The following is a 27,934-nucleotide window of genomic DNA, read 5'->3' as shown; positions in this document are numbered from 1 at the left end:
CCGTGAAGATGGTCGAACAGAGAAGTTGTGTTAGTTACACTGAGTGTTAGGAGTGTTACATGTGCATGTGTTGCACGTGATGCAATTGCGTAAACACAAGTAAGCACAGATCTACAACAGGAACTTATGTTATATTGAAACGTTGCGAGGCGAGAAGAGGCCGCGACTTGTGACGCTACTCGACGATCGAGTGTCCAGTTCTCTGTTCGAAATCTGCTGAGCCACCACCAGAGGCATCGGCTGCAGTCACGGAACGCGGGCTGCACCCCTCGTTCGCCGCGAACACGGGGAAACGCGGACGGCATCTGCAGCAGCTCTGCGCGTTGCGCGTTATCCGAAACTGGGCACCGCACAGAAACACCTATACCCATCGCCTCTCCTCCTCGTGCACAGCGCGTCCTGTCGTTGGTCGCATCCCCCCCACCCCTGGTGCGGCTCTCATCCTCTCCTGGTCACGCGACTTGTGTGACACCGGCGGACGGGTGGACGGCGCATACAGCTTCGACCTACAACAGCTCCGCTGTTAAAACTCCCGGTTCAGCTTTCTGTTGCTCAATTCGTGCTACATTAAAGTGTTTTTCCGAGGCTGAAAGAAGCCAGCGAATACATTCAAAATCGCCGTGTGACTGGCCGCTCAGGCACTTTGCGTGTATTCGCGGGCATCTTTCATGCTCGGAAAAAAAGAACACTTTTATGTAGCACGTATTGAGCAAACTGTATCGGGAGTTTTTCATGTGGCTTTACAATTTTCTCATTCACACTTTTCATCTAATTAAATATTTGAGAGGTTGATTATTTAGTACTAATTATGTAATTAGGCGGAATACAAAAATATTCTGAGTATCTCCAAGCCACGGCAAACAACATTATACCTTGCTTCTGTCCAGCTACGTAGCAGTTGCATATTTTAAAGTTTGGCCCAAGTTAAGTGAAACACCCTGTGTGATCATTCTCATCGTTTATTGGTTTATTTATTCATTCACCCCCTTAAATTGGTGTGGCTAGTGGTGCCGATCGGGGTGCAATCTTTTTTTGTTTCTCCTGTAGTATATTGAATCAAAGTACACTGCCACTGGGTGATATAACGCTTTCTTTCTTTCTTTTTTCTTTCCGTTCATTCTTTAATTGCTCTGTACGCGTATAGTTTTCGTCACCCTCTGTGCTGCCAATGATCCTGGTTGGTGTGAGCCATGTCTTGAGGCCACACCAAAAACAAGGACCTCATGCGCGTATCGCTTTCGCAAACAATCACTTAGTGTCATTTTGACGCATGTGATCGCGTTGGGTTACATCTCTGCTCCGCCCGTGGATTTTACTAGGTCAGTCGAGAAAGAGAGAGGGAAAGCACTTTATTTGCCCCCGTCAGAGAGTATGGGTGATCGGGGTGAGACGCAGCTCCCCCTTTCACCGTCTACCTCCCCCCTAGACGTCGGCCGGAATCAGTTGGCTTCCGGCGGCGGCTTGGGCTTGACAGATGGCTTGTTTTTGGGCTTGTTCTTCCTGGCTACGTAGGGAGGATTCCCATGACTCTTTGTTCCCATGTAGACCGTTTAGCGCTGGGCAAGCCCAGAGCATGTGATTTAGGGTCGCTATGCCTTCACAGTTTTTGCATTTCGAAGAGTGCACCTCAGGATGCCATTTGTGTAGCATATACGGGTTTGGGAAGGTACCTGTCTGCAGTTTTCGCCAGATTACTTCTTCCTTCTTTGTGAGAGATCTAGGGGGGGGGGGGGGGGAGGAAGGGTTCTCCTGCCCATTCTATGGTGTTGTAGAAGGCTGTCACCGACTGTCACCACAGCCCTGGCTGTGGTGACAGTCGCGTCTCCAATATGCAAGCTATGGCAACTCGGTTTTGGGGAATTTAGAAAAGCGTGCCCAAAAGGCATAAGCAAAACCGCGAAGTCGCTTGCGTCGATTTGTACGCCCGCCGATTGCAAATAAGTTTATAAATGCCGCGGCTCAAGCCTGTTAATTAGTGTACTCAAAGACTGCGGTCAGCGACAATGCACCTGCTGACAACCACCACTGGCCTTCGGTTGTTTTGCAGGGATGGTGGTTTGCGCACGCTAACTTTGAGTTCCTTATTAAAGACGATAGTCTGTCTCGGTCAAAACCAAGCATGAGGAGAGGAGGCGCGGAGAGGGAAAGAGAGACAGTCAGAGAGCGAGAGTAATAAATAAAATGAACGTTCTTGCCGAGGCAGGATTCGAGCCGGGTACCCAGGGTCCGAAGACGAGCGTCGTAACCACTAGGCTATACACCCACGCTTGCAGAACTTGCATTTATGAGAACCATATGATTGCATGTGATAGGATTCTAAGCCAGCACCGCTGCGCAGAAATTATAAGAAACAATTTACTACAGCGACGATAGGCGGGATGCTTTAGGGATGTCCGTTTGTAGCACGCCACAACGCGGACGAACGGCCGAACTAGGCGTCCCTACTGCTCCCATTGGAAAGCGGGTGGCGCGACAGGCAATGTTATACAGCGCAAAGGAAACCTCAGGCTTATTTGAGGCAAAATATATGTACGTGATCCGCCGCGTTCATTTAATGAAGAATACACATTGGACTGGTTTTTTCGTTAGTAAATGAAAAATCAACGCGTTAGAAATGGTGTCGAAGAGACGCTACGCGTTAAAAACAAGCCGAATGAAGCCGCGGCTCGGGAGCCAGCTTTAAGCCAACAGTAATAAAAGGTCTCAACAGATGGCGCGAGAGCAGGGCTTGACTTGAATTCGGCAAAACCTCCATTGCATGAATCATGGGAGGAGTGAGAGGGGAGGGAAAGAGCGCGAGGGGTGGGAGGGGGCAGAAGAGAGGGTGTTACGTATCAGGGGCGGCAGAAGAGTCTTTCGACGTCATTTGCAGCGAAGCAAGCAGATATATGCGCCCAATTTTTTTATAAAATGTTGGTGTTAACGTCACCAGATGAAGTAAATTATAACAGCGGAACTGTTTAAGCCAAGTGTTAGTCCGTAACTTGCGAACAGAAATTGGGGCGGATCCTGGCGATAGGTGCAGAAAGGGTCCAAGCGCAATGACCCTGTGAACTAGCGTAGCCGAGCCTGGCTAAGTCTAGATAAGCATGGTTGGGACTACTTAAGCTTAGTCAATCATCGATAGCCAATCGATAGCCAATCAACACCTAATCGATAATCAATTAACAATCAATAAATTCTAGAAAATGCTGGGGATGACTTGGTAGTGCTTGGCCTTTGGCCACTTACTTACTTTGGCCACTTACCACTTACTTTGGTCAATACCTTGCGATAGCTAATCGATAGCCAATCACTAGTTAATCGATAATTGATCAATTATCAATAAATTCCCGAAAATGCTGGGGATGACTTGGTAGTGCTTAGCCTAGCCTAAATACGTGGCCAATACCTTGCGATAGCCAATCAATAGCTAATCAATAGCTACTCGATCAATAATCAATAAATTGCGGGAAATGCTAGGGATGACCTTCTAGTGCTTATCCTAGCCCAAAAGCCAGGACTAGCTAGGAGCCCATCAGCTCCGCTGTCTCGTTAGCATTGCGCCTCCAGTGCAAGTTACGCAAATTTTTTTTCGCAAAATTTCATCAAGGTTGCAGTTATAGTTCTTGAAAGCGAAAACTCACATCCGCCCGACTTTCAGCACAAAGCTACAAAGGAAACCCCCATACTGGTTTCACAGAAAGAAAACTTAGCAGTCGAAGAAAAGTTTGTCCTGGTTCCGGATTCAAACCCGGAACCAACTCCTTTCCGGGGTATCGGAAGAAACAAAATTTGAGAACTGTCCTGGCCACTGGGCTGAGGTGTGTTTCAGGAATGGTGTATAATAAATAATGGCAGTATTTGCTGTAGATTATTTAGCGAGCGCTCTAGAGCGCTAAAGTGTGTTTTAGGAGAGGCATATAGTTTAACCTGGTTTTACGGAAAAATCAAAACAGTTACTGAAGTAACATTTGTCAAAATATGGGCGTAGTAACATTATGCCTTATGTGCACGAGAAGCTGTGAGTGGTCGAATTACGGCTCCTGTAAAAAGAACAAAAAAAGTCGTCATAAAGTTGATATATATATACATCATCATCATCAGCCTATATTTTATGTCCACTGCAGGACGAAGGCCTCTTCCTGCGATCTCCAATTACCCCTGTCTTGCGCTAGCGTATTCCAACTTGCGCCTGCAAGTTTCCTAACTTCATCATCCCATCTGGTTTTCTGCCGACCTCGACTGCGCTTCCCTTCTCTTGGTATCTATTCTGTAACCCTACGCAGTACATGGCCTGGCCAGCTCCATTTCTTCCGCTTAATGTCAACTAGAATATCGGCTATCCCCGTTTGTTCTCTGATCCACACCGCTCTCTTCCTGTCTCTTAACGTTAGTCCTAAGATTTTTCGTTCCATCGCTCTTTGTGCGGTCCTTAACTTGTTCTCGAGCTTCTCTGTTAACCTCCAAGTTTCTGCCCCATATGTTAGCACCGGTAGAATGCAATGATTGTACACTTTTCTTTTCAACGACAGTGGTAAGCTCCCAGTCAGGATTTGGTAATGCCTGCCGTATGCACTCCAACCCAATTTTATTCTTCTGTAAATTTCATTCTCGCGATCAGGGTCCCCTGTGAGTAATTGACCTAGATAAACGTACTCCTTTACAGACTCTAGGGGCTGACTGGCGATCCTGAATTCTTGTTCCCTTGCCACGCTATTGAACATTATCTTTGTCTTCTGCATATTCATCTTCAACCCAATTCTTACACTTTCTCGATTAAGGTCCTCAATCATTTGTTGTAATTCGTCTCCATTGTTGCTGAATAGGACAATGTCATCTGCAAACCGAAGGTTGCTTAGATATTCGCCGTTGATCCTCACTCCTAAGCCTTCCCAGTCTAAGAGCTTGAATAGCATTGCAGTGAATAGCATTGGAGAGATTGTGTCTCCTTGCCTCACCCCTTTCTTGATAGGTATCTTTCTACTTTTCTTGTGGAGAACCAAGGTAGCTGTGGCATCCTCGTAGATGTTTGCTAAGATATTCACGTATGCCTCCTGTACCCCTTGATTAATGACTAACCTCTATGACTGCTGGTATCTCTACTGAATCAAATGCCTTTTCATAATCTATGAAAGCCATATAGAGAGGTTGATTGTACTCCGCAGATTTCTCGATTACTTGATTGATGACATGGATATGATCCATTGTAGAATATCCCTTCCTGAAGCCAGCCAGTTGGCTGAAGTCAAGTGTTGCCCTGATTCTATCGGAAATTATCTTGGTGAATATTTTATACAATACTGAAAGCAAGCTAATGGGTCTGTAATTCTTCAGTTCTTTAACGTCTCCCTTCTTATGGATAAGTATAATGTTGGTGTTCTTCCAGCTCTCTGGAACACTTGAAGTTGTGAGGCATTGCGTATAAAGGGCCGCAAGCTTTTCAAGCATGATATCTCCTCCATCTTTGATTAAATCTACTGTTATTCCATCTTCTCCAGCAGCTTTTCCCCTGGTCATGTCTTTCAAGGCCCTTCTAACTTCAGCGCTAGTTATAGAAGGAGCCTCTGTATCCGGTTCATCACTATTTTGAATGATAGTAGCTTGGCTGTTTTGGGCACTGTACAGGTCAGTATAGAATTCTTCCGCTGCTTATACTATGTCATCGAAATTGCTGATGATATTACCATGCTTATCTTTCAGTGCATACATCTTGCCTTGTCCTATGCCAAGCTTTATTCTTACTGATTTAATGCTGCGTCCATATTTTACGGCTTCCTCAATCTTTCGCACGTTATAATTTCGAATATCCCTTACTTTTTTCTTGTTGATTATTTTTGACAGTTCAGCGAATTCTATCTGATCTCTTGAGTTGGACATTTTCATCTTCTGTCGTTTCTTTATTAGGTCCTTTGTTTCTTGGGAGAGCTTACCTACTGGTTGCCTTGGTGCCCTACCTCCCACTTCAATTGCTGCTTCTGAGATCAACCTAGTTATGGTTTCATTCATTACCTCTATGTTGTCTTTAACTTCCTTTTCTAAAGCTGCGCATTTGTTTGCAAGCATCAGCCTGAATTGGTCTGCTTTTACCCTTACTACCTCTAGGTTGGCCTGTTTCCTGTTGACTAATTTCACTCTCTCTTTCTTCAAATTGAGAGAAATCCTAGACCTCACTAACATATGGTCACTGCACTTAACCTTACCTAACACTTCTACATCCTGCACTATGCTTGGATCGGCAGAGAGTATGAAATCTATTTCATTCCTTGTTTCTCCATTAGGGCTTTTCCAGGTCCACTTCCTGTTGCTGCGCTTCCTGAAGAAGGTATTCATTATTCGGAGCCTATTCCTTTCCGCGAATTCTATTAACATCTCTCCTCTTGCATTCCTAGAATCTATGCCGTAGTTGCCAATTGCTTGCTCACCAACCTGCTTTTTCCCCACTTTTGCATTGAAGTCGCCCATGACTAAAGTATACTGAGTTTGCACCTTTCTCATTGCTAGTTCAACATCTTCATAAAACTGTTCTATTTCTTCATCATCGTGACTAGAGGTTGGGGCATAGGCTTGTACTACCTTCATTTTGTACCTCCTATTCAGCTTTATTACGACGACTGCTACCCTATCATTAATGCTGTAGAATTCATCAATGTTGCCCGCTATGTTGTTATGCACTAGAAATCCTACCCCGGATTCTTTCTTATCTGGAAGACCTCTGTAGCAGAGGACGTGGCCGTTAGTCAGCACTGTGTAAGCCTCACCAGTTCTTCTAACCTCACTAAGGTCAATAATATCCCACGAAATGTCTGATAATTCTTCAAATAGTCCTGCTAAGCTAGCCTCACTCGAGAGGGTGCGCGTGTTGAACGTTGCCAGGTTCAGTTTCCATTGGCGGCCTGTCTTGACCCAGAGATTCTTAGCACCCTCTGCCGCGTAGCAGGTCTGACCACCGCCTTGGTCAGGTGCTCCGCAGCCACTGGGAACTGAGGGCCATATATATATATATATATATATATATATATATATATAGAGAGAGAGAGAGAGAGAGAAAGAAGAGAGAGAGAGATATATATATATATATATTCTCTCTCTCTCTCTTCTTCTCTCTCTATATTTCTTTCTCTTTCTTGGTGCTATGACAAAAAGAAATATGACACCGAGTTTAAATCTGCGCGAAATCGTGTCCATATGTCTTGAGTCATATGCGGGCATTGTTTTGAAGTGCGCATGGGGTTTAATTACAGGCAGTTGAAATTTTTGATGCAAGTGCTCGAAAGAAACTGCTTCGCTGGATACTGAGCTTAGGTTCTGCAAATCTGCTAGCCCCCCCCCCCCCCCCCTTCACGCCCTCCTTATTCATTCATCCCCCACCTGCCCATTCATTCATTCAGAATGGGTTATGGAAACAGAGTAAAATTCTAACTGTAGTATGACAGAAGAATATTGTAAAGTGGCTCCCACTTTACAATATTCTTCTATCATACTACAGTTAGAATTTTACTCTGTTTCCAAAACCCATTCTGAATGAATGAATGAATGAATCCCACTTTACAATATTCTTCTGTCATACTACAGTAGTAGTATAAACTTTATTTTGTCCGAGATGGAGTTTAGGGAGGAGGGGAGTGGGAGGGCCCTTCCTCTTCTTCCTCAGGCGGCGGCCAGGCCTTGTGCTTTGGCGGCGTCTTCGGCCATCTGGACGACCCGGAGTTGGAGATCCAGGTCTGAGCTGAGCAGTGCAGTCTCCCACTGCTCTAGGGTAGTGATGGGAAGGGGAGGCAATAAGCTAGTGGGTTTTTGTACCTTATCAGGGGACATGCCCACATGATGCAGTTAGAATTTTACTCTGTTTCCATAACCCATTCTGAATGAATGAATGAAGGATGTCGCGAATGAAATGCGGGCAACCGACGACAGCGACGGAACCATAGCTTTAAATGAAAACCCAATTCCATGCTTCACTCACACGAAATTCTTTTTTTTTTCTGTCCTCTCTGCCTAGCGTTGTTATTCAAAGAAAGCCAACATTGTTTCATGACCTTCTGGCCACTTCCGTCTCGAGATGTGCGCCCGGAGAAACGTTGCTTTCGGCTCGAAAGAGACATTCCCGGCGCGTCGTATCCGACCAGTTTAACGGCCGCATTGAAAAAAAGAAAAACTCTGCCCATGTGCGTAAACAGTCGCAGAAGGAATGCCTTGATCCTAATGAAACAGAGGCAGGCGGAACGTAAACGAACTGCTAGTAGTAATAAAGCAGATGAGGAAAAAAGGAAGAAAGCAATGAAAAGAAAGTAAGGATATAAAGAAGGAAAGAAAGAATGAAGCTAACACCTGCAGGGGAGAGAAAAGCAAACAATACACGTGCGAAAGAGTGTCGAAAGTCGGGGAGGAGGACACCTAATGGGAGAAGGGGACGGCTCAAAGCGGGCCTTACCCGCCTTGTTCCTCCGTTTACGGCGACGCTTGAAACGTTCCGCCGGCGCTTCCGCGCAGCGTCAACGGTGGTCGTTCGGTACACGCACCGGCGTGACACAGGTGCAGCCTCCCTTCCGATTGAAGAGCGCGTGTGCGGGCCCGCTCCAAAGGACAATGGAGCGTGCCCCACCACCGCGCGTCGGTGGTGCCGGCGTGTGAGCCTCTCCGTGGAGTAGCCTCTTCTCCGGGGCGACGCACGTGCACGTGGCGGAAGAGCCCCGCTGCTGCTGCCGCCGCTGTCCTTCTTGCAAAAAGGAGGAGAAGAACCGACTCGAGGCGTTGTGACACATGAACACCCCTCCGGCCCTCTTCTTCTTTCTATTTTTTTCTATAGGGCGCAAAAACCGAAGCCAACAATGATGCGTAGTACACGCACGCGCGTGCGTGTGTCTGTGCGAGCGCGAACCTTGGCTGCAACAAAAGGGGAAAAGAAGACTGAGGGACGCGCAATTTCTCGAGGCGGTCGTTCTTTACGCAGGTGTCGTTGCGCCCCCTTTCTTTCATAGCCGTGTACGACGTCTCTTCTCGGGGGAACACGCGGTTCTACTACCTTCCCATGCTTTACTTGACGGCGAGGGGGAAAAAAAAGGGGCCAGCGGGGATGACAGGAAAGGCGGCGGCGACGCACCTCCCTAATCCGCGGGAAAAACAGTTCTCGCCTCCTCCTCTCCCTCGGACCCCTCTCTTTCCTCCTCAATCGTTTATGTGGACTCGACGCGGGGTTCGAGGCGGCAGAGAGGTCTGTGCGTGGCAAGTCGCACGAGGTTTCCCATCTCACGCACTCGCGAAGCGGTCGTCCTGGTTGGCGCATTGGTCGCTCGTAGGTCTAGTCGTGCAGGTGCAGGCACAGGCGGTAATAGGAAGTACGCGGACGAGCCGGAAGCTCAGCCGACGTCTAACGGACGTCCCCGTAGCTTGGGACGGTTGGAACCCCTTGCCATCATACCAAACGGTGGCTGGACCGTGTCCAGAATAGCCCGCGCGCAAGTCGTGCTGCATCAGTCCCGGCTTGGTTCCGCCGGAATTAGAGCGTTAGGTCTAAGCGCCGTTCGTGTACCGGAGCTAGGCCTAAACCCCCGATCTACGACGGCGCCGGGACACGTGCCGCTGGAGAACAAGGGGCATCGGCGACGGCAGAGGCTGCTCATGGTGTCCTGCGGCGTGGCGACGCTGGTCTGCGTCGCCACTGTGGCGGCGGCTGTGGCCGTCGTGGTCACGGCTACGACGCCGGCTACTCCGACTACGTCGACATCGGCGGTGAATGTGACGGCAGCGCCGTCAATCGCTAGGGACGTTGACCGCAAGACGCGAGAGATGCCTTCTAGGAGACGCGAGGGACTCAGGGGTGCGGCTGGTTCGTCCTGGAGAAAACAGGTAAGCGCAATCTTCTCGCCTGGTTCTCTTACAGGCGTATTCACGCGGAGCCTCGTTACGCCGACGCGCACGTGCTATACGATGGATGAGTTACAAAACGTACAAGGCAGTTTATGTGCAATGGCGGCGCGACCCGTCCTCGAAGCAAATGTTTGAATTTTGAATCACCAGAGACAGTGGAGAATATGTTTAATTCATTTGGAGCTATTCATCCAGCAAGAGTGCTGTGATTCGTAACTTTCAAGTACAGTATTTTATGACTACAAGTTGCCATCAAAAAGTAATCAAGTATTAATTACTGACTCAAACATCAGTCGCACTTTAGGAAGTGATCACTATAGTGATTAAGTTACAGTAGCTTAAGTAGATTATTGATGTTACGTACAAGCCTCGCTAGAAGACACGGGACTTGGAGTGAGGCACGGAAAGATGCATACGACAGCGCTCCATTTGTTGATTTTGGCAATGCTAGAACACTCCCATGTGCATGTGTTGTTTCATGTTGCCTCAGAGTTGATACCGCGCTCCCGTATATGTCTGCGTGGCTCACTTGCCGTTCTTGTCATTTAGTGCACCCTATGAATTACTGGTTCTCTCAAGAAGCAGCACTAGCTCTTAGGGTTATGAATTCAGTTTCTCTACACGTCATCCCACTTCCGTTGCGCGGCAAGGTAGGTCTTAATGTTCGTTTGAGCACTCTTGCTACTATGCGCACCACTTACGATTTACTTATTATTATATATTTATCTATTCTTATATTGTATTTTGTCTATCTGTAGTTAATCGCTTGCCCTGGAATTTTGATCTATAAATCGCTGTGAGGGTCTGCGCAATAGTGCTGAAACCGAAATAGTGCAAAAAAAAGGAAAAGAAAAGTAGAAAGAACTCCGGATTCCACAATTTTTTGCACACAAGTGACGCAAGTTACACAGATCTTGGACGGACATCGTGAAAATCTTGTGATCTCATGTCGTCGGGATCACGCGCAAAAACAAGTTCTCAAAACAGGGTCAGAACAAGTGCAGAATTGAACGAAACCGGTTCAAAATAAACTAACATGATTCAGAACAACTTAAAAGATAGAAATAATCAAGCATTATGCGCATTAATTAGCAGAAACTCGTGAGAATTGTTTCCCAAACGCCAGTCTGGTACCAGCGCAGGGCAAGAGAGGGCGCCACCACCCCACAAGCGGTCGGTTCTTCCTCACTCCAGCGCTACTCCAACACCCGATCAGTGCGCGCCGTGTGGCAAGAGAGAAGGAACAGGGCTTTATAAGGATTTGGCGCACTCCGGAACTACCTTTGTGCCATGGACGCCGAGATGGAGGCGCGTATCGAGTGACAACGCTGGCGCATTACTGGTTCGCACTTCCCCAGGTTTCACGTTAGTGGAGCTGCATTAGCGCTGGATTTGAACTAAGCAAGCGCAGAGTTTTATATTGAAGACAGGTTAGTTTACTGATACAGCCCAACTTTGGTCTTTAGTGGTCCTTTGAAGGCACTTCAGCCGATACATTTGAGATGTTACGGGATAGCCGAGAGTAACCTACGTTTACTCCAATTAATTATTTTACAGAAGCACTTCACAAAACGTTTATGCCGCATACAACGTGTTCACACCCTATTAGGATGTGCAGACTGTTAAATTTCCTCTGTGAAGTGTTTCAGCGCAACTTCCTATGCGACGCACGCTCAAAGTGGCGTGTCTAATTGCCTGGCCATGCGTGTTTCCAAGCTATTATTGTTATTATGAGGTTTTACGTGCCAAACCACAATCTTATTATGAGGCATGCCGTAGTGAGGGACTCGGGATTAATTTTGACCACCGGGGGTTTTATAACGTGCACTTAAATCCAAGTACACGGGCGTTGTTGCATTTCACCCCCATCGAAATACGGCCGCCGTAGCCGGGATTCGATCCCGCGACCTCGTGTTTAGCAGCGCAACAGCATAGCCACTAAGCAACCACGGCGGTTGTGTGTAGAGGTGCATAACATGCTCATGCTATCGCCACTTCAACGAAGTGTCATGTTGAAGTGGTTAGAGCAATTTAAGAGTTCATTGCGAACTCGCAATGTCAAATTGCGAGTTCGAACAGCGTTCAGTGGCGGCTTTGTATGATCCCTCAGCGAGATTTTCGATGACGAGCCAACTAGTGACAGCCATCATGAGAGATGACCGCACTGATCATCTGAAAGATTAAAAGTACAGCAGACTATAAAGTTGCTGCACCACCATTCCAAACTAAATATCTGTGCGAAAATGGTTCATATGACGCTCTGGTCAATACCATGTAGTTATTCGGCGAAAGCCTAGGCTGTAGCATTGGACATGCGAAGGATTGTAAGCCATAAGCCGGGCTTGGTGGTCAGTGCCAACTAAAATGCACTCAAAATAATTACAGGAGAATTGAAATCGTGAGCAATAAAATATACTGCCGACATTTTAAACTTTATACAGCGAATTTCAAAAGATACGCAAATGCTGCAGAAGCCCAAATAGTCATTATGTAGAAGAAGACAGAAGTATACATACTTCGTACAATATCTTTTGTTAATTTATTCTATCCAATTTTTAAACTTATTTCCTAATACCATCCGAATCTTGGCCAATCTTGCGGCTCCCCCGCAAGGAGCATGCGCCATCAGTGAAGGAAAATCCAACCAAACTATACTGTGGTAGCATCCATGGTAATGGTTAGCACATGCTTGTGCATACAAAGAGGGCTCCATGATTTACTTCAAGCTCAGAACTAACTTTCGCGCGCACCAAATAAAGGTTCTAAACGAAAGGGACAAGCAAACTACAATAAGCAGTCTGGGACGACAACTGCAAATGGTCCGAAGCCGTTGAAAACATTCGAACAAACGGGACTGGCTCTCTCCGATTCACTGTCTTACGCACCCGGTTGCCGCCCTTCGTCACGCAGAAACTTTCGTCACTTTCCTCGCGAGTGAAACTCCCAATACGCTGGTGTCAAGTCCGGCACAGCCGGATCGCAGCCGCCCTGTCCCGCGCATCCCAAACGAAAGCCGAGAAGAGAAAACAAGAACCAGTCACACGATACAGGCACTGTACCCAGGACTTTTCCTCGAACTAACTCTACACAGCGCGGGCAGGCATTACAAAAAACGAAAAGAAAAAAAAAGCGAGAAAGAGAAGAATTTGTGTTTTCTCCGACGCAATCCCGGCCAAGTCCCGACGGCTACTGAGCGGGACGCAAAGTCTTGCCTTACTCGTACCTCGGACACAGCAGCGGTCCTGTTTGCTCGGAAAACAACGTGGGTCCACGCTGTGTGTCTCTAACGCCTGGCGGTACCGCTCTTTGCCTTTGCCAGGGAGCGAAAGGGAAAAAAAGAAACGACGCCCTCGGAAGGCGTCAGCTTGAGCACCGGCTAGGACGCCCCCTCCATCCTCTTAACGGCGGCGACAATTGAGCGGTTGTCGGGCGTGCGCGAGGTCGCAGTCTTGCCGGCGCCGTGACCCGATCGAAGATTGGATCCGCGTCAAGACCACCAAAGCTTCACGGTCGGCGCATTGAGTGCCTCGTCTTTGATTGCAGCGAGTTCGACGGTGTTTGAGCGAAGAGCACCCTCTCTCTCCCTCTCTGCCTTCTCTGTTTGCGTGGGATGGTGCTGGCACGGGAGGCGAAACTCGAAGTTCAAAGAAATTGGTTTTTACCGACGGCGCACAGAGCTGTTCCTCTTCGGCGTTCGAAGAAAGAGCCGAGCAACGTGACATTTTACCACGTTGCGTGAGGCGTGGCCCCTTACACGCGATCCCAGGCTCCCACGAGCCAGAAGTGGGATGCTTTCGCATCGGTAGCACACTCGTTTTGCTAGTTATTCGCCGATTAGCCATCAGGATGATGACCGGTTCTGTTGTAGGTTCATTACGACGGGAGTGAACTAGATCTGGGTACGCGCCTCTTGCTGCGCCAGCAGCCAAAAGCTCGAAACCAGGTCTGCTGTGTACGGCCGTCGTTTCCATTACGATGCCGGCATTGTCGTTGGCCATCTCCTCAACCTCAACATTAATGTTTACTATATCAATCGATCAATCAATCATATCAATCAATCAATCAGAAACTATGTTTATTCGGAGCAGATAGTTTCACTTCAACCTATCAGCTTCGAATAAACTTAGTTGCAGTGACGCTCTTTCCTGTCCTTGTCGTATATCACTTTGGTTCGCGTCTTAACACATCGTAATAAGTTTGAAGAGTTAAGATGACGATTTTCGGTAAAATGGCGAGGCGGGTGTTCCCATTAGTTCTCGAAACACGCGTGTGTGCATGCATTTCTTCTTTTCTTGTCTATCTTTCTTTCCTTCTTTTTTTTTCTTTCTCGTCATTTCGCTTGAGTACTCTTCTGCACACTGTCTTCTTGACTAGAAGACTGATACGCGAGCAATTTTTTTCCCAAGCAAGCTCTAGGCAGACGTGCAGCAGCGTGCAATTCCACATAGCATGATCGTACTCTCGCGTCACAGCAGCATGGAATTAATCACCAAACACCTGCAGCGAGAAATTCTGCCGGTGCTGTGACCAAGTGGTTAAGGCAGAGACTTCAAAGGAAATGATGCATCGTGTGCAATTCAGCGGAGTGCTACAAATGTCCTAATATATGATATAGTTTTCAGCATGCAACTACCTGCATCTTTTAACATTTGAACTTAAGGAAAGTCGTGTACTCCTATGACTTTCTATATACGTCTGTTTCTTCGACAGCTTCAGGGTTTTACTCGTGGTAGTTTGCTAACGAACTCGTAAACTAACCCTTTGCGGTGGGAGTAAACAGTGCTTGGTTAATTTGTGCTTCTGTTCGTCAAATTAAACTGCTGGTTGTCAGAGTTCTGCGCAAACTACTCTTGCGCACAATGCACTCTCAGTAAAATGGGATCGGCACGGCCGCCTTCCACTAAAGAGATTTCGCTTTTTCGCGATGTAGGAGGAAGCACGAAATCAATCGCTCGAACGCAGTCGGCAGCTTCTGGCGTATGATGAATATTTGAGTTCTTTTTGCGTTCTAGAGGAAGCTCGTTGCCAGTAAAAGCTTCTCCCCGTCCCTCCCCCTTTTTCTTTTTCTCCTTTGCTTGTGCAGAAAAACTCTACCACCCAAAAAGTATGTAAGACAGTAGCACACGAAGAAACGTTTCTGTTTTTCTCAGTAACGTGTTTTTCTTGCAAGTGTAGTCGAGAATGGTGTATCGTTTCGGAGATTGATGCAAAAGCATAAGGTACATCATATTTCGTGGATTTCCTTTCAAAGCAGGCCACACGGCACAAGAAAACACGCGTCCCGATCCAGTACAGTCCCTGTGGAACAGCTGGTCGGTACAAATGAATAAAAAAAAGATTCCTAGCTGTCGAGATTTCCTCAGTATTTTCCTTTTACAAAAGAAAAAGCCGAATACTTATTTCGCTGTTAGGGATGACGTTTTGATTTAGCTGCTTTAGTTCTCTTGTAAGCCTTGGAAGTTCTCTGCCGAAAATATAGTACCTGCTGCTTTCTGTCATTAGCGTAGTAAGTTTGTGCGATGTCATTACGTTTGTCGTACTGCGAATAAGACTTAAATTAGAAAAGACGCGCAAGGGAAAATACCATCTTTTGCAAAATTTTCTTCACACGATCTTTGCTTCTTCATAGCCGAGCACCGGCCACCCTTGTAAATGCTCACAAACAGCGTCGAAAGCGAGCGTTTCAGACCAGTCCTTTCAAATGAGATTTCGTCCAACTCAAGCAGTGCCACTGTAACAACAGCCTGTGCGCTTTCTTAAATGACGCTCAGCGGCTCATTTGGACGATGGCCAGGACTTGTCTCGACAGCGTGCCATACATCTTCTCTCCTAAGTGACTGTAGTAGCGTCCTGAGAAAGCTGGCGTGTGATGACCGGTTATTGCTACATTTAGCCCAGTAAAACGCAAGAACCGGAAAGTTTGCAGCTACCCAGTTCACTCAAAGTGATAAAAAATTATGCGACAGGGGCAAAAGCCTAGACGTAGGCTCTCGTCGTTTCCGTTGGCACGAAACAAAGACACGGAGTTCGTGGACCTCTCTTGTATAGTACTTGAGAAATAGTGACCAGAAGCTGTGCGTGCAGAATTCGTAATTTTTTTTTTCGGTATGAACTACAATGGGGCAGCCGTAGTAACAAAAACTTGGTTCACCGAAGTCAAGAAAGAAAATGACAAAGGAAAGCTACACGGCGGCGTTTCCATGCTCCTAATTTTGAAATGACTCATGCGCTAGCACGTTTTCTTTTTTTTTCAACTTTGACCCGAATGCTGTTCGTCCCACTTCATCTTGGCATCGTAGTCACGTGCACAAGTGAAGCAGATGAAGGTTGTTGACGGCCTAGTCATTTTTTGCTAGACTATTCTCTACAGTTCGATTGTGCGGAGTTCAATCAGTAGACAACATAGTTTGAAAGTGCCCCTCTGCATCTCTCTATCGATCCGTATACTAAATCTCTTGTCTCCATACACTTGGAATAAGAGGCTACTTGCCGAGACAGAGGCAGTGCTGTTACACTTGCCACCAAAGGCATCATAAGTAGCATATATGGCACCACAGGCAGGGTGCTGGGAAGTGCCGTCATCTCCGACTCCGGAACCACTTCGCCATTCTATATACGCTATACTTTGAGGCCACCGTCACTACAGATATACACTCGGTCCGGTATTTTAGTGAAGGGCAAGTGACCACTCCCCCAACCCATGACTTGCCGTTCTCTACATCCCGCCCCCTCCCCTCACCCGCCACCGAGCATTTCTGGCGCATTTACATAGGAGCAAGCAGAACAGCGTTCAAGTGAAAGCCTTAACTAGTAACCCCCGTTTAAGTAACATACGTCACCCTTTCCTCTTGGTACTGGGGTCTTGCGAATACGCTTCGCGACACTGCAGAAAGCTCGCGTGAGGCAGATTACATTGTCCTCAGCGTAACGTGCTTTAGCGAGCAGGCGACTATCTTTCGCTCAGTTCTTTTGTTCTCACTGACACTCTGAGATTTTTTCCCCCCGCTTTGTGAGTATTCCCTTGTGCAGACGTGATACTAATGCGGCGTTCTCTTTGCGGACACGATACTTCTTTCCACCACAATGGCGGAGTCCTGTCCCAGGCGCGGAATCAATAAGGGCTTGGTGGTCGGGTAGCACGGCGTTGGGCACCAGAGCAAAAGAAATGTGCAACTGCGCTTTCCCAAGGGGATACATTGATCTGACTCGCGGCTCGTTTGTTGCTTATCGACTCACGCGCTGCCAAGCAGTCGCTCAGCAGCTTTCTTCTATGTTTGGTGCGCTTTTTGTCTGTTTCATACCCAGTCAATAACCGGGGTGGCGGCGTAGCTGACTTTGAAAAGTTCCGCTGAGGAGAATGCAGAGCAAATTATCGTTCTTGCGGTTCTATCAGCAGGGCTGCACTATAGGGTTCAAGCTTAGACGGGAAGCTTGATCGATAGCAGGCTAGTTTGTTTGTAGCCTAACGTTAGAAAAGCTAATGAGGATGGGGTGCTCAAAATTTTATGTCGAATGTTGCAAGAAAAGCCTGGCTGAAATATATACGTTTTCCTGCTTGTCGTAATGAAGTGTTCCAGGGCACCCGAGTGGAAAATTGACTGCGTGGAATCGATGCGCCATTGAGGTCATTCGCTCGTGGAAGACAGGCACACATCAGTGACTCAAGTTGTCCTGCAGTCACTTTGAAACTTAATATTTTTTTTTGTTTCTTTCTCTAGCATTGATGCCTGTGTCTCAAAAAAGTTACCTGGACGCCTGGTGACGTTGTAGCTAATATTGAGACAGTGATGTTTTATAGAAAACGCGGTGACCCAACCAGACGTTGCTACTCTGGTTCTAGAGCTTTTCGTTTGTACGTGGTGAAAGAGACGAGAGTTATGGATTAGACCGAGTACTTCAGTCCACTTCATGCGAGAATTTGATTATGCGAACGAACTCATGATTGCGCTATAATGCATCACATTAGCCTTTACTGGTTGTTATATTCTGGAACGCCAGCGAGACCTCCAACCATCCCTTCAGAAAGAAGAAGAAGAAGCCTCCACTAATAATTTGAGTGTTCAATCATAGCGTTATTACTATAAATTGTACTGCTTGGGGAAATTAATCTGACTGTTTTGATTAATAAATAGCACAATAACTGTAGTTCCTAGAAACAGTATCTAAAAGTTCAGGTGCCCATGCAATTCTTGGCCAATCCCCCAGAGTGAGTACGTGCCATGTTTTAAGGACATCATCATCATCATCATAATGGTCATAATGAGTGGAGAACCTGACAAGCAACTAAAGGGAAAGCTGTAGCCCATGTCCGCTTATTTAATAAATGGAACGGATCACTGCAAATTATCCTTTTGTCCTTTCATTTGCACACAAGACAGCAATTTTTTTGCGAGAAATGTAGAGCGCGGCCACAGAACCATCTACCTCTTTCGCTGAGAGAAGCGTAGTCGAACGAGACCGTAGCATTATAACACACACACACACACACACACACACACACACACACACACATATATATATATATATATATATATATATATATATATATATATATATATATATATATATATATATATATATATATATAGAACGCTCTTAAAGGGCATCTCAGTACCGTGATGCCCTTGACTTTCTCGGGCATCCCGGAAAAACAGCAGCGATTATCTTCCTGAGCGCACCCATTTTTCTCTCTTGATCAGCTACTTCTTTCCGACTCCACTGTTTCCCATTAGGAGTGCTTGCCAAGTTCCGCACGTCCCCAGCCGAGCTTTAGCTCTGTGTTGTCCGCAAGATACGTGCAAATGGCGATGTCAACAATAACAACAATGTAACCAGCGTCTGCGACGCTGTTAGAGCGACTTGAGAGGAGCAGGAAGGGTCGGAAATAAACGGAATGCACGTGTGGTGCGCAGTGCCAATGAAAAATGATCACAACAGCACTGAGCGCGTGTACTTGGAGGAAGTAAGTAGGAAGGCCAGGTTGACTACTGCGAGTCATAAACGAATGAACAAACGAAAAAAAAATGCAATGGTGGTGTAGCCCACGTTGAACGGGAGCCAAGTTTTGCTTCGTCATCGATTGGCCGCACCGTCCCGGAAGCGGACGAACCTGGCCGTTCGCCAAGAGGCCACGAAGAGCTTTTTGTTAGAAAACTAGAGAAATGGAGAGCGGATGTACTCAGCATCTTCATTATTTTCCGCGGCCCGTGCATGGCGGTTCGATCAAACCGAGTGCGAGTCGTGCGTAGAGAGCCGAGTTCAATTGTTTTCCGCGATTGCATTTTCACTATAGTCGCGCGATATGATTTTGCTTTTTAAATGTTTCTGGAGAAAGGCTTGTCGGTGTCCTTTGTACTGGCACAGCCCAACACACCTATTTATGATGCTACGGTGGTCCATATGTAGACTTCGTTGCACCGAAGGCCATCTCTCGATAAAGGAAAATGTTGCTTCATGTAAATAAACACAGTTTTGATGATGTTATAATCACTATTGTGCGTTGTAAGCCCTTCGATTCTCGTACTATGGGGCCGAATTTACGAAGCCTTTCAATCGGTAGTGGTGTTTGTCATTGGCCGACCACCTTCGAAGGACAATAATATATCTGCCCTCACGATTGTCTGTCTTGTGCCCTTACGAACAGTTTTTCCTTAAGAGCCTTTTTTGGAATAGGGACCCTTATTCTCAAATCTACTTAGTAAGTTAATTTCTTTTGTTCTAACTAGGCTGTTACAATATTGCTGTTCGCTAATTATTATTCTCTTTTACCCAACTTTCAACATATTCCATTGTAAGCAAAAGAAGTGCATATTCAAGCCTCCCCACACATAAGGCCCCGCCCATTTCAGGAGTATACGAAATGAGGAAGCGAAATCAAATTACAGTGGTCTCAAACTTTCGTCTGGCCTAAGATCGCTCGCGTGTAGGGCATGCCGACTCGTGGGCTAAAGCCTTACGGCCCTGCCCTGCGACGTCATCGGGTGAAGGGCGAGCACTTATTGTGTTTATGTAATCTTCTGATGTGCTTCTGCTAACTTAGTGATAATATAAATAATCCTTGCTTTGTGATAATTGTAAAGAAATAAATGACATGCGACTTACATTTCGACGTTTTTTGCATGTAAAAGAGTGAAGCCTTTGGGCCAACTTCTCATTATTTATTCATGTCAATACTACCTTAAAAAAAAGCTCCAGTGGTTAATAAGCTTTGTGTACTTTCTTTCTACAGCCAGAGTGGCGGCTCGGCCGACAGACGACGCTCGGCCGACAGACGACGCTCGACCCTCGGATGACTTGGGAATCGTTTCTCCGTCACTCTGAGAGGACACAGACTGCAAGGCCCAAGAAGAAAGTGGACCCGTCTTTTCTCAGAATGGTGAGTGGGCCCACATGATTCAGTTCTATCGCGCACACCTGCATGCTTACGAAGCAAAAATGGGTCACGTGCCTCTTGTTTTGTCTTTTCTCTCTCTCTCTTGTTTGTCTTGGTGCAATGAACAGGCGGGCCATTTTAAATCGGCAAACAATGACCTTATGTGAAAGGGAGGCTTCAGTGAACCGAGGTGGGGGACGAAGCCGAGCTTAGCCACGCTATCTTGAAGAAATAAACAACAAAAGATAAAGATTTCTATACATTTTTCAGACGCTTTCGCAGAGATTCGCGCGTCGTGACGTCAGAGGCGTCCCGCAGTGCTCTCGATGTTTCGTTGTCCCCTACGAGATCTTCTCTCGCATTTTCCACTCTTTCAGCTTATTAGCATTTCTGGAATCGCTGTGAAACTAGCCTTTTACTGGTATTCGTTTATCCACAATCATCTAAAAATTAAATTCTGAGGTCTCACGTGCCAAAACGCCGATATGATTATGAGACACATTGTAGTGGGCGACTCCGGATTAAATTTGACCACCTGGGGTTTTTTTGACGTGCACTCAATGTACTGTAGAAGGGCGTTTATGCATTTCACCCCTGTCGAAATGCAGCCGCCGTGGCCGGGACTTCATCCCACGCCCTCAAACTTAGCAGTGCAACCGACAACCAACTATATGACGTTATAAATATAACAGATGAGCCTTGCGGGAGCAGATTTCGGGCGTATAAGAAAAGCCTTCAGCGAAAGCTTTTGGGCTTCGTTGGTACGCAAAAAAGAAAAACAAAGAAAGAAAACGCCTGGTGGTTTTTGAAGCCTAGGTGAACTGAATGCGCTTAAAATCTCATGACTATTTGCGATAAGGTGCCGGATAATAATCATTCGCCGCTGTCATTTTTTTCATGACGGAAGGCATTTCATGCGCACTACCCTTACTTACGATTCTAAATAAAGTGCGCTCACAGTGTCGAGTGTCACCCTGACATAGATCTACTAAAGCCCGCGGCTGTGATATCTGAGGAACTCTGGTCTGCGCAACCACCTATCAATTGGCGCTGAACGCTGTGAGATGAGCCAGCGCACATCAGTTGTTGCAACTTTTCGTTCTTCTCTTTCTCCCTCCTTCATTAGTGAAGGGTAGCAAACCATCTGCGAGTCTCTCCCGAACCAAGATACGTAGGTAACGTATCTGGACCCGTGCTCACAAAATGGCCCTTGCGTAAGTGTCGTCAATGTCTGGCCATCGCAACCACGGCGTTCCTGGCATCATCGGGCTCATCGCTAGTGTGATAATCGAGCGCTGCTTTTGCTCAGGATAAATTTGGCGAGCACAGGCCTTGCTGGAGGGCAGCTGTTTCAAGTTGTATGATGATCACGCGTTGCGCAGGGAAGTGGCTTTGGAAACTGCACCCCGTCCTTGCATAGATATCATTTCACCAACTTGGTGCCCTTCAGCGAAACCTATGGGTTGCGTGAGCCACCTAGAAGAAGGGCTCCTCCGCGACGCTTACTGAATCGTAATGGTCAGATAAAAATTGGTAGCGACAAAGGGAATGTCTGTAACAGGCAGCCAGCTCTCATTACTATAGCTACGTCTACATGAACCCAATGCAATTGGGTCGACTCGTCTTGACGGGCCGAAATCCGATATCGAGTCAGCTCGAGCGGGGCAGCTCGAGTGAGCGTCGAAACGAGTTCGATCAACCCTCCTGTAGGGAGCGGGTCGACTCGCTTAAACCTAGGGAGCCTATATGCAACGCCGTTTTAAAACGGCGTTGCATGTAGGCACCCTACTTAAACCGCTTGACAAGATGCAAGCAAACGTGGTCAGGTCGAGCTGGGCTGACTCGACGGCTGATTCGACCCACTGGAATCGAGTTCACGTAAGCGAAGCTACTGAGCCACACTAGTACACGGACTGCGCATGAGTTGGTGAGACGCAGTATAGGAACCTTAGAACTTAGTTATTATTTTACTGTCTGCTGGGCTCTGATCAGTCGATAAAGTGACTTTGGCTTCCATGTTACAGGAAGGACCGCAAGGCCCCCCTGGTCCCAGAGGTCCCAGGGGCCCACCAGGTGCCAACATTACACGAGAGGAGATGTTCAGGGAATTCAAGGGGCTTCTGCGAGGTGGGGGCATGATCGCTACTTGGGCGTATTCGTGATCATGAGTGCACACGTAAAAAGTACAAAAAGCACTGCAGAAGTACAGATCAATTGACTATATTTGGTATGGAACTATGCACATTGTAGCGGAACCAAAATGCACAGGCTGACCGAATAACCGGGACAAGTACACGAGATCAGGCATTTGCCTTAACGAAGCTCATGCTTAAGTGGAAGAGACCTTGTGCCGTATGCCCTTTTGGTGTTCTGCGGCTTATAGGAAAGTAAAAATTGCATTGAAAAGAAGGTGTGGATTCAAGAACATTTCGATACTGACGAACTAAGGTATTACTAATGAGCGCATCTCTATTGCGCGCTTCAGCACTCAGTGCTTATTAACGCCACTGTATTAGGCAGCAAGGTGGACCACCGAGGCTTAGGCAAGATGAATAAATCGCTCTTCGTTTAGCATAAGCGTCCCTGCTGAGCAGGACACGAAGGTAGCCCCACTAAAGACTAAAACAGTTGTATTTGCCACAACAACTTACACCATGATATTCCACATGCCCAGATGGTCAGCTTGTCGCTCGAATTTATGAAACTTTATTAATGTCGATGCTGACAAGCATGTTTCTACCAAATTCACAGTGTCGTATGCCTAGTGTTTAGTTTATTTAAGCTGTTTTCACTCTTTTGCAGAGGCCGCAGAAAGGAGAGCCCAAGTGATGGCTGACATGCAGGTAAGCTCTACCGTGGTGTTCTAAATTTACGGTTTCATTACGAACAGAAAGCAACATCCGGAGTTTTGTTTTGTGCGTCTCTAAAACACTTCAATATATGTTGCCAGTCGTAATATTCTATGGCGAGCTCAGATACCTTCACTTAAAGTTTCTTGTTCTTAATGCGTTAGCATTAGGGGGAGGGTCAAAGCGTAAAAATGTGTGTGAATTGTGGGAAGCCGGTCCCGTGGTAGAGGTGCATATATATATATATATATATATATATATATATATATATATATATATATATCGTAATCTATTCTCTGAAATTGTACTTTTGGGGCTAGCATTATTTCAACCCTGCCCTTGCGATCCGTCTGCCCATGCGATCCGTATATATATATATATATATATATATATATATATATATATATATATATAATTCCTCATAACCATATTGTGGTTTTAGCACGTAAACCCCAAGAATTCAAAGAAACATATACAGGGTGTTGTTATTTTTAGCTGCACCAAATTTTTTAAATTAGAAAAATGTAAACCTTGGTCACGTTATTGTTACCATTCGAGTATACGGATTGGCGGCCTCTAGATACAGAGCAATTTCGGCACTTACATGCGTAATTAACGAAGTTACGCTAATTAGCTTTTTCTAATTATCAACAATAGGTGGCTACAGCAAATGAGTACCTTGGGGCCCGTCCTCTACGCTACCTATCCCAACGATCAAATTTTGAATAGCGGAGTTCATGTGGGAGCTACGCGAACAATTATTTTCCCTTGGCAGGCTCCTTGAAACGAAACTGGCCGCAAAAAGAGCGTCTGTGGCGAATGCTCATAGAAACGATATGGGTCACGCGTGAATGCATCCTACCATGTGCAGTCGCGTTCCAGTGGCAGTCCTCGCCACTTCCGTGCGGTAAACCCAAGGTCGTGCATCGCCTCCAGAGAGGAAAGCAGTTAGTATAGCTTGACCGAATTGATTCATCCTGCACCCCGCGAGTCGTTCGTGTACAGTGCTCACGGATTGAAACGCGACAATTTAGGCCTAACCAATGCTCATGCTTTTGTTTCCACCATCGGTAGTTTGTGTGACATCGGCGCAATCGCTACACGTACGCTTAGATAAGAGTCCGGGTCACCTTGCGTGACCAGATTCGAAGCAACATGGCATGGTGCTCTCGAGTAATTGCACAGGATGAGTGTTCTAACCAAAATTTGCCTGTCGCGTTTGAATCCGTGAGCACTGTACCTATCCAGCAAATTATATGAGGCGGACCTGTCCGTCTCTCACATAATCCAGCAGAAAAACTATCTGCAAAGCACACGCGAATACGTGTACTGGTGCTGCACAATGAGACAAGCGCCAATTTAGACATTCCGGGAGCGCCTATTTACTGCTTGTCAGTGTCGCGGCAGTAGCAGTCGAAAGTTGGAATTTTTGTACATAGGGGACGCCAAGTTAGGGGTCGTTATTGGCCAGGTGCACAAAAGAAGGCAATAGACGTGTAGAGGGGCTTGAGCTTTTGGGTACGGAAAGCGGCTTGGCGATGCTGTTTCGAAAGCTAACTATCCTTGCAGCAAAGTGATGTGGGTCCGGGCAGCCCGATAACTGTTTCGCGATCGAGGACGTTGGGGCACTTCCATTAACGACTTCCCAGAAACGCTTGAATTCGGTATTAACTAAGAGAGAGAGAGAGAGAGAGAGAGAAAACATTTCTTTGATTTCGGCCACCTGTCTAGGGCTAAAATTGTGTGTTGGGTTGATGGTGACAGGCGACGAGAAACGGTGGTGAGGGTGTGACGTTGATGGCATCGACTTTTGATTAGGTTTGGCTCGGTTCTTCATATATGGAATCCACGGGCCATAGCAAGAGACGTTAACACGGTGCATTGGACACAATGCTAGAGTGCAATGGATGCTGTAAAACCTGATGAGCTCAAGCAAGCTACGTTGTCACCGGCCCATTATTAATGGGATGCCAAAAGAAATAATTATCACCATCATCAAGCGTGGACGGAGATAAAATCAGCGCTCCACACAGGGCGTTGATTAAATACTGTGCGTAACTACACGTAGTTTGCCACGTGACGTGAGGCTATCGAAACACTACGAACGCGAAGGAGAGGGGAAAATAAAAAAGGACTATATAAAGAGGGAGAAGTGAAGAAGTGAAGGTAAGCGTAAGAATGCGCTTACCATCTCTTATCGCCTCCTTCCATTTTTACCTTCTTTCTTACCCTCTACTTCATGCTTTTGCAGTGTTTTGATAAACCTATGTTTGGTAATCCAATTCGATGATTCAGCGCATTGTTTCGATAATCGCGTGAATCCAGCATCATTCCTTAATTTGCGTTCACACCACGGAATGGGTCGGTCATTCAGCCCGCGGACGAGAATTACGTATGCGGCTTGCTGGCCGCCCAATCCGCCCACGAGTACGGCGTCGAGGAACTACTATACCGGCGCGTTTCGTTGTAATCGAGCCACGCCAAGCTCTTCTGCAGACTAAAATGAGCGATCCGCCCGATTGTGTAAATCCAGCTTGGTCCAGCTTTACTTGCTCAAATTGCCAGGTCAGTATAGCTAGTTCAGCAAATAAAACAAGTGACCTCTTTTCCTGTCGTCTATAGTGCAAGAACTCGACGAACTGCTCCGTGCCCGTGTCTGGCGGCGCGAATGCGAGCGACTCTCTGCTGCCGTGGCTGCCCCCGCTGGTGGAGATCGACCGCGCCAGCATGCTGCCCCGATCCCAGTCGGGCTTCTTCTGGGAGCTCTCGCAAGACGTTCGAGCACGAAAGGGGAAGGAGCTGCGTCTGCACCCGTTCCACAGGGTGGGTGTCGACTTGCACGCACCTGCAGTTCCACTCATTCGGTTGGATGGACACTTAGCTCATCTATCTTCTAGCCTACTGTCGCGAGTTCTCCACATATCGTATCTGAGCTCCTAAATCCGAAAGGGATGTGTAAGCGAGAGAAACCTTAATTTTGACGGCATGCACATCCAACAATTAAATACGTGTCGGCACGTCACCATGTCTGACAACGAAAGGAATACTCAGTACATGGTGTTTCCAACGAGGGTGAACACTCGAAGAAGCTCACGCGGCTGCGTTCATTAAGGTGTAAAAACAATTTTACAGGCTGCCGTAAGATGCAAGATGGCTCGCTTGCCAAGTCGGAGTTTGTCCTGCAAAAAACGTGCGGATCTGAATGTATACTTTCATGCTATAAACGCCTGTATCAGATTTTTTTTTAGTTTAGCAGTATTTCTAACTGCACTTGAAATGTTTGCTTTTCCCTGGAGAAATAATTTAGGACCTAAGGGTTAAAAGAGGCTCTGAGGTAACAGCTTTATCCAGTGTGCACGGGTGTACCCGTTTTTTTTGCAATTCTGTTACGCTCATTTGTTCAAAAATAATTTTGATATTATTAGATAAGGTCAAGACGGAATTAATTAATCAATAAATCAATCATAGGATTTATTTGTTCATTTATTTGTTTCCAGGTTATTTGCTATTCTCTGATGAGATCTCAAGCAGGAGTGGGTAAATACATGTGCAAATACCTGAGTTAAACAAGTGCACATACACAACAACGAGATGCAGTGCACTGGTACCGAAACGTCATAAAAGGAAGCAAAAAAAAAAAAAAGACAAGCCAAACATATTTAGAATCTTTTCGGAGTGGCTGCCCCAAACGATTACATTTGCAATGCACTGCATCCATGGAAAGAAAGAAAATAAGCGAGAAAGACTGCGCACAACATAAAACGGTGAAGTGATAGGTAGATGAAAAAGGGAACAGAAAGTTGCCGGTGTTGCACTAATTACGCGCGTGTCCGTAGCTGCGATAATTCAACAGAACAAAGCGATGGTAGAGAAAAGCGCGCATGCTCACGAAAATGGTGGCACCAAAAAAAAAAAAAAAAAAAAAAAAACATGGTACTGAGTTTTTTTCACTTTAGTTTAATCGCAGAAATGAATTATTGTACTGTTGCGCACTCGGCTGTGCACTAGCAGGCAGCTGGTTCCACTAGCGGATAATGCGAGGGAAAGACGTATTCTTGAATCGCTATGTTTTGCAAAAAAATATTCGCTAAGCTTTTTTGTGTGACTTGATCTAGTGTGCGTCAAGCAAGCGATTCTACATAACTACTTTTCGGTATGCCTAGTTGGTCACGATAGGCCAAGTATAAATAATCGCAAACTTTCGAGTTAGGAATGGGCTTGGCGATGCGCAAGTGTTGTATAGAGCTGTAGGCGAATCTTTCGGCCATTTCTCTGCACGATTTCAATCTTTTTAATAATAACTTCGGTGAAGGGACCCCAAATCACTCATGCATATCTAAGACGGACCTTAAGAAGGTTTTATAAGCCAATAATCTGATTTCGGGAGTCGAATGTCGAAGTGTTCATCTCAAGTACCCCAATTTCCGCACTGCTTTCTTTCCGATATAAAAATTATGCTCGTTCCAAGTCTGATGTTATGAAGATTCCCTAATACTTACACTTACTAACCGAGGACAAAGCATGACCGTTGACGCGATATCTATATTTAAGTGGACTTTGTTTGCGAGTCACTGTAATCGCTACTGTTTTTTCATTAATCCTCATTTTTCATTTCTCGCCAATTTGCGCTTGAATGCTGTTTCCAAGCAGAAGCACGATAACGCCACACGTGTTTCGGCAATTCTTCGTGCATTAAGACCATTTCTCTGTACTAAAAGAATTGCGAGAGTGAGTTATCAATTATTCGGGACTGCAGTGTGATCGCTACTTAACTCATTATTAATTAAGTACGCTCGACCAGACTTTGTCATAATATATCGCATAACAGGGAACTAGTAGCACAGGAAACTTAAGGCGGCTTCTC

The 27,934-nt window shown here is 46.3% G+C and overlaps 1 protein-coding gene across 1 annotated transcript in view; it reads left to right on the top strand.

Moving 5' to 3' along the window:
* The window catches only part of LOC119446079 (erythroferrone-like), a 51,287-nt gene that overhangs the window by 15,127 nt on the left and 8,226 nt on the right, over window positions 1–27,934 (top strand). Inside the window, exons 3-6 of the mRNA XM_049663890.1 lie at window positions 20,078–20,224; window positions 22,246–22,348; window positions 23,024–23,064; window positions 25,693–25,893. Coding sequence (XP_049519847.1) covers window positions 20,138–20,224; window positions 22,246–22,348; window positions 23,024–23,064; window positions 25,693–25,893 — 432 coding nt within the window. The 5' untranslated portion in view covers window positions 20,078–20,137. The remainder of the gene's footprint in view (window positions 1–20,077; window positions 20,225–22,245; window positions 22,349–23,023; window positions 23,065–25,692; window positions 25,894–27,934) is intronic.

The sequence above is a fragment of the Dermacentor silvarum genome, chromosome 3, assembly GCF_013339745.2.
Source record: "Dermacentor silvarum isolate Dsil-2018 chromosome 3, BIME_Dsil_1.4, whole genome shotgun sequence".
In the NCBI taxonomy this organism is placed as follows: domain Eukaryota; kingdom Metazoa; phylum Arthropoda; class Arachnida; order Ixodida; family Ixodidae; genus Dermacentor; species Dermacentor silvarum.
This window is presented reverse-complemented; position numbering and strand designations above follow the sequence as displayed.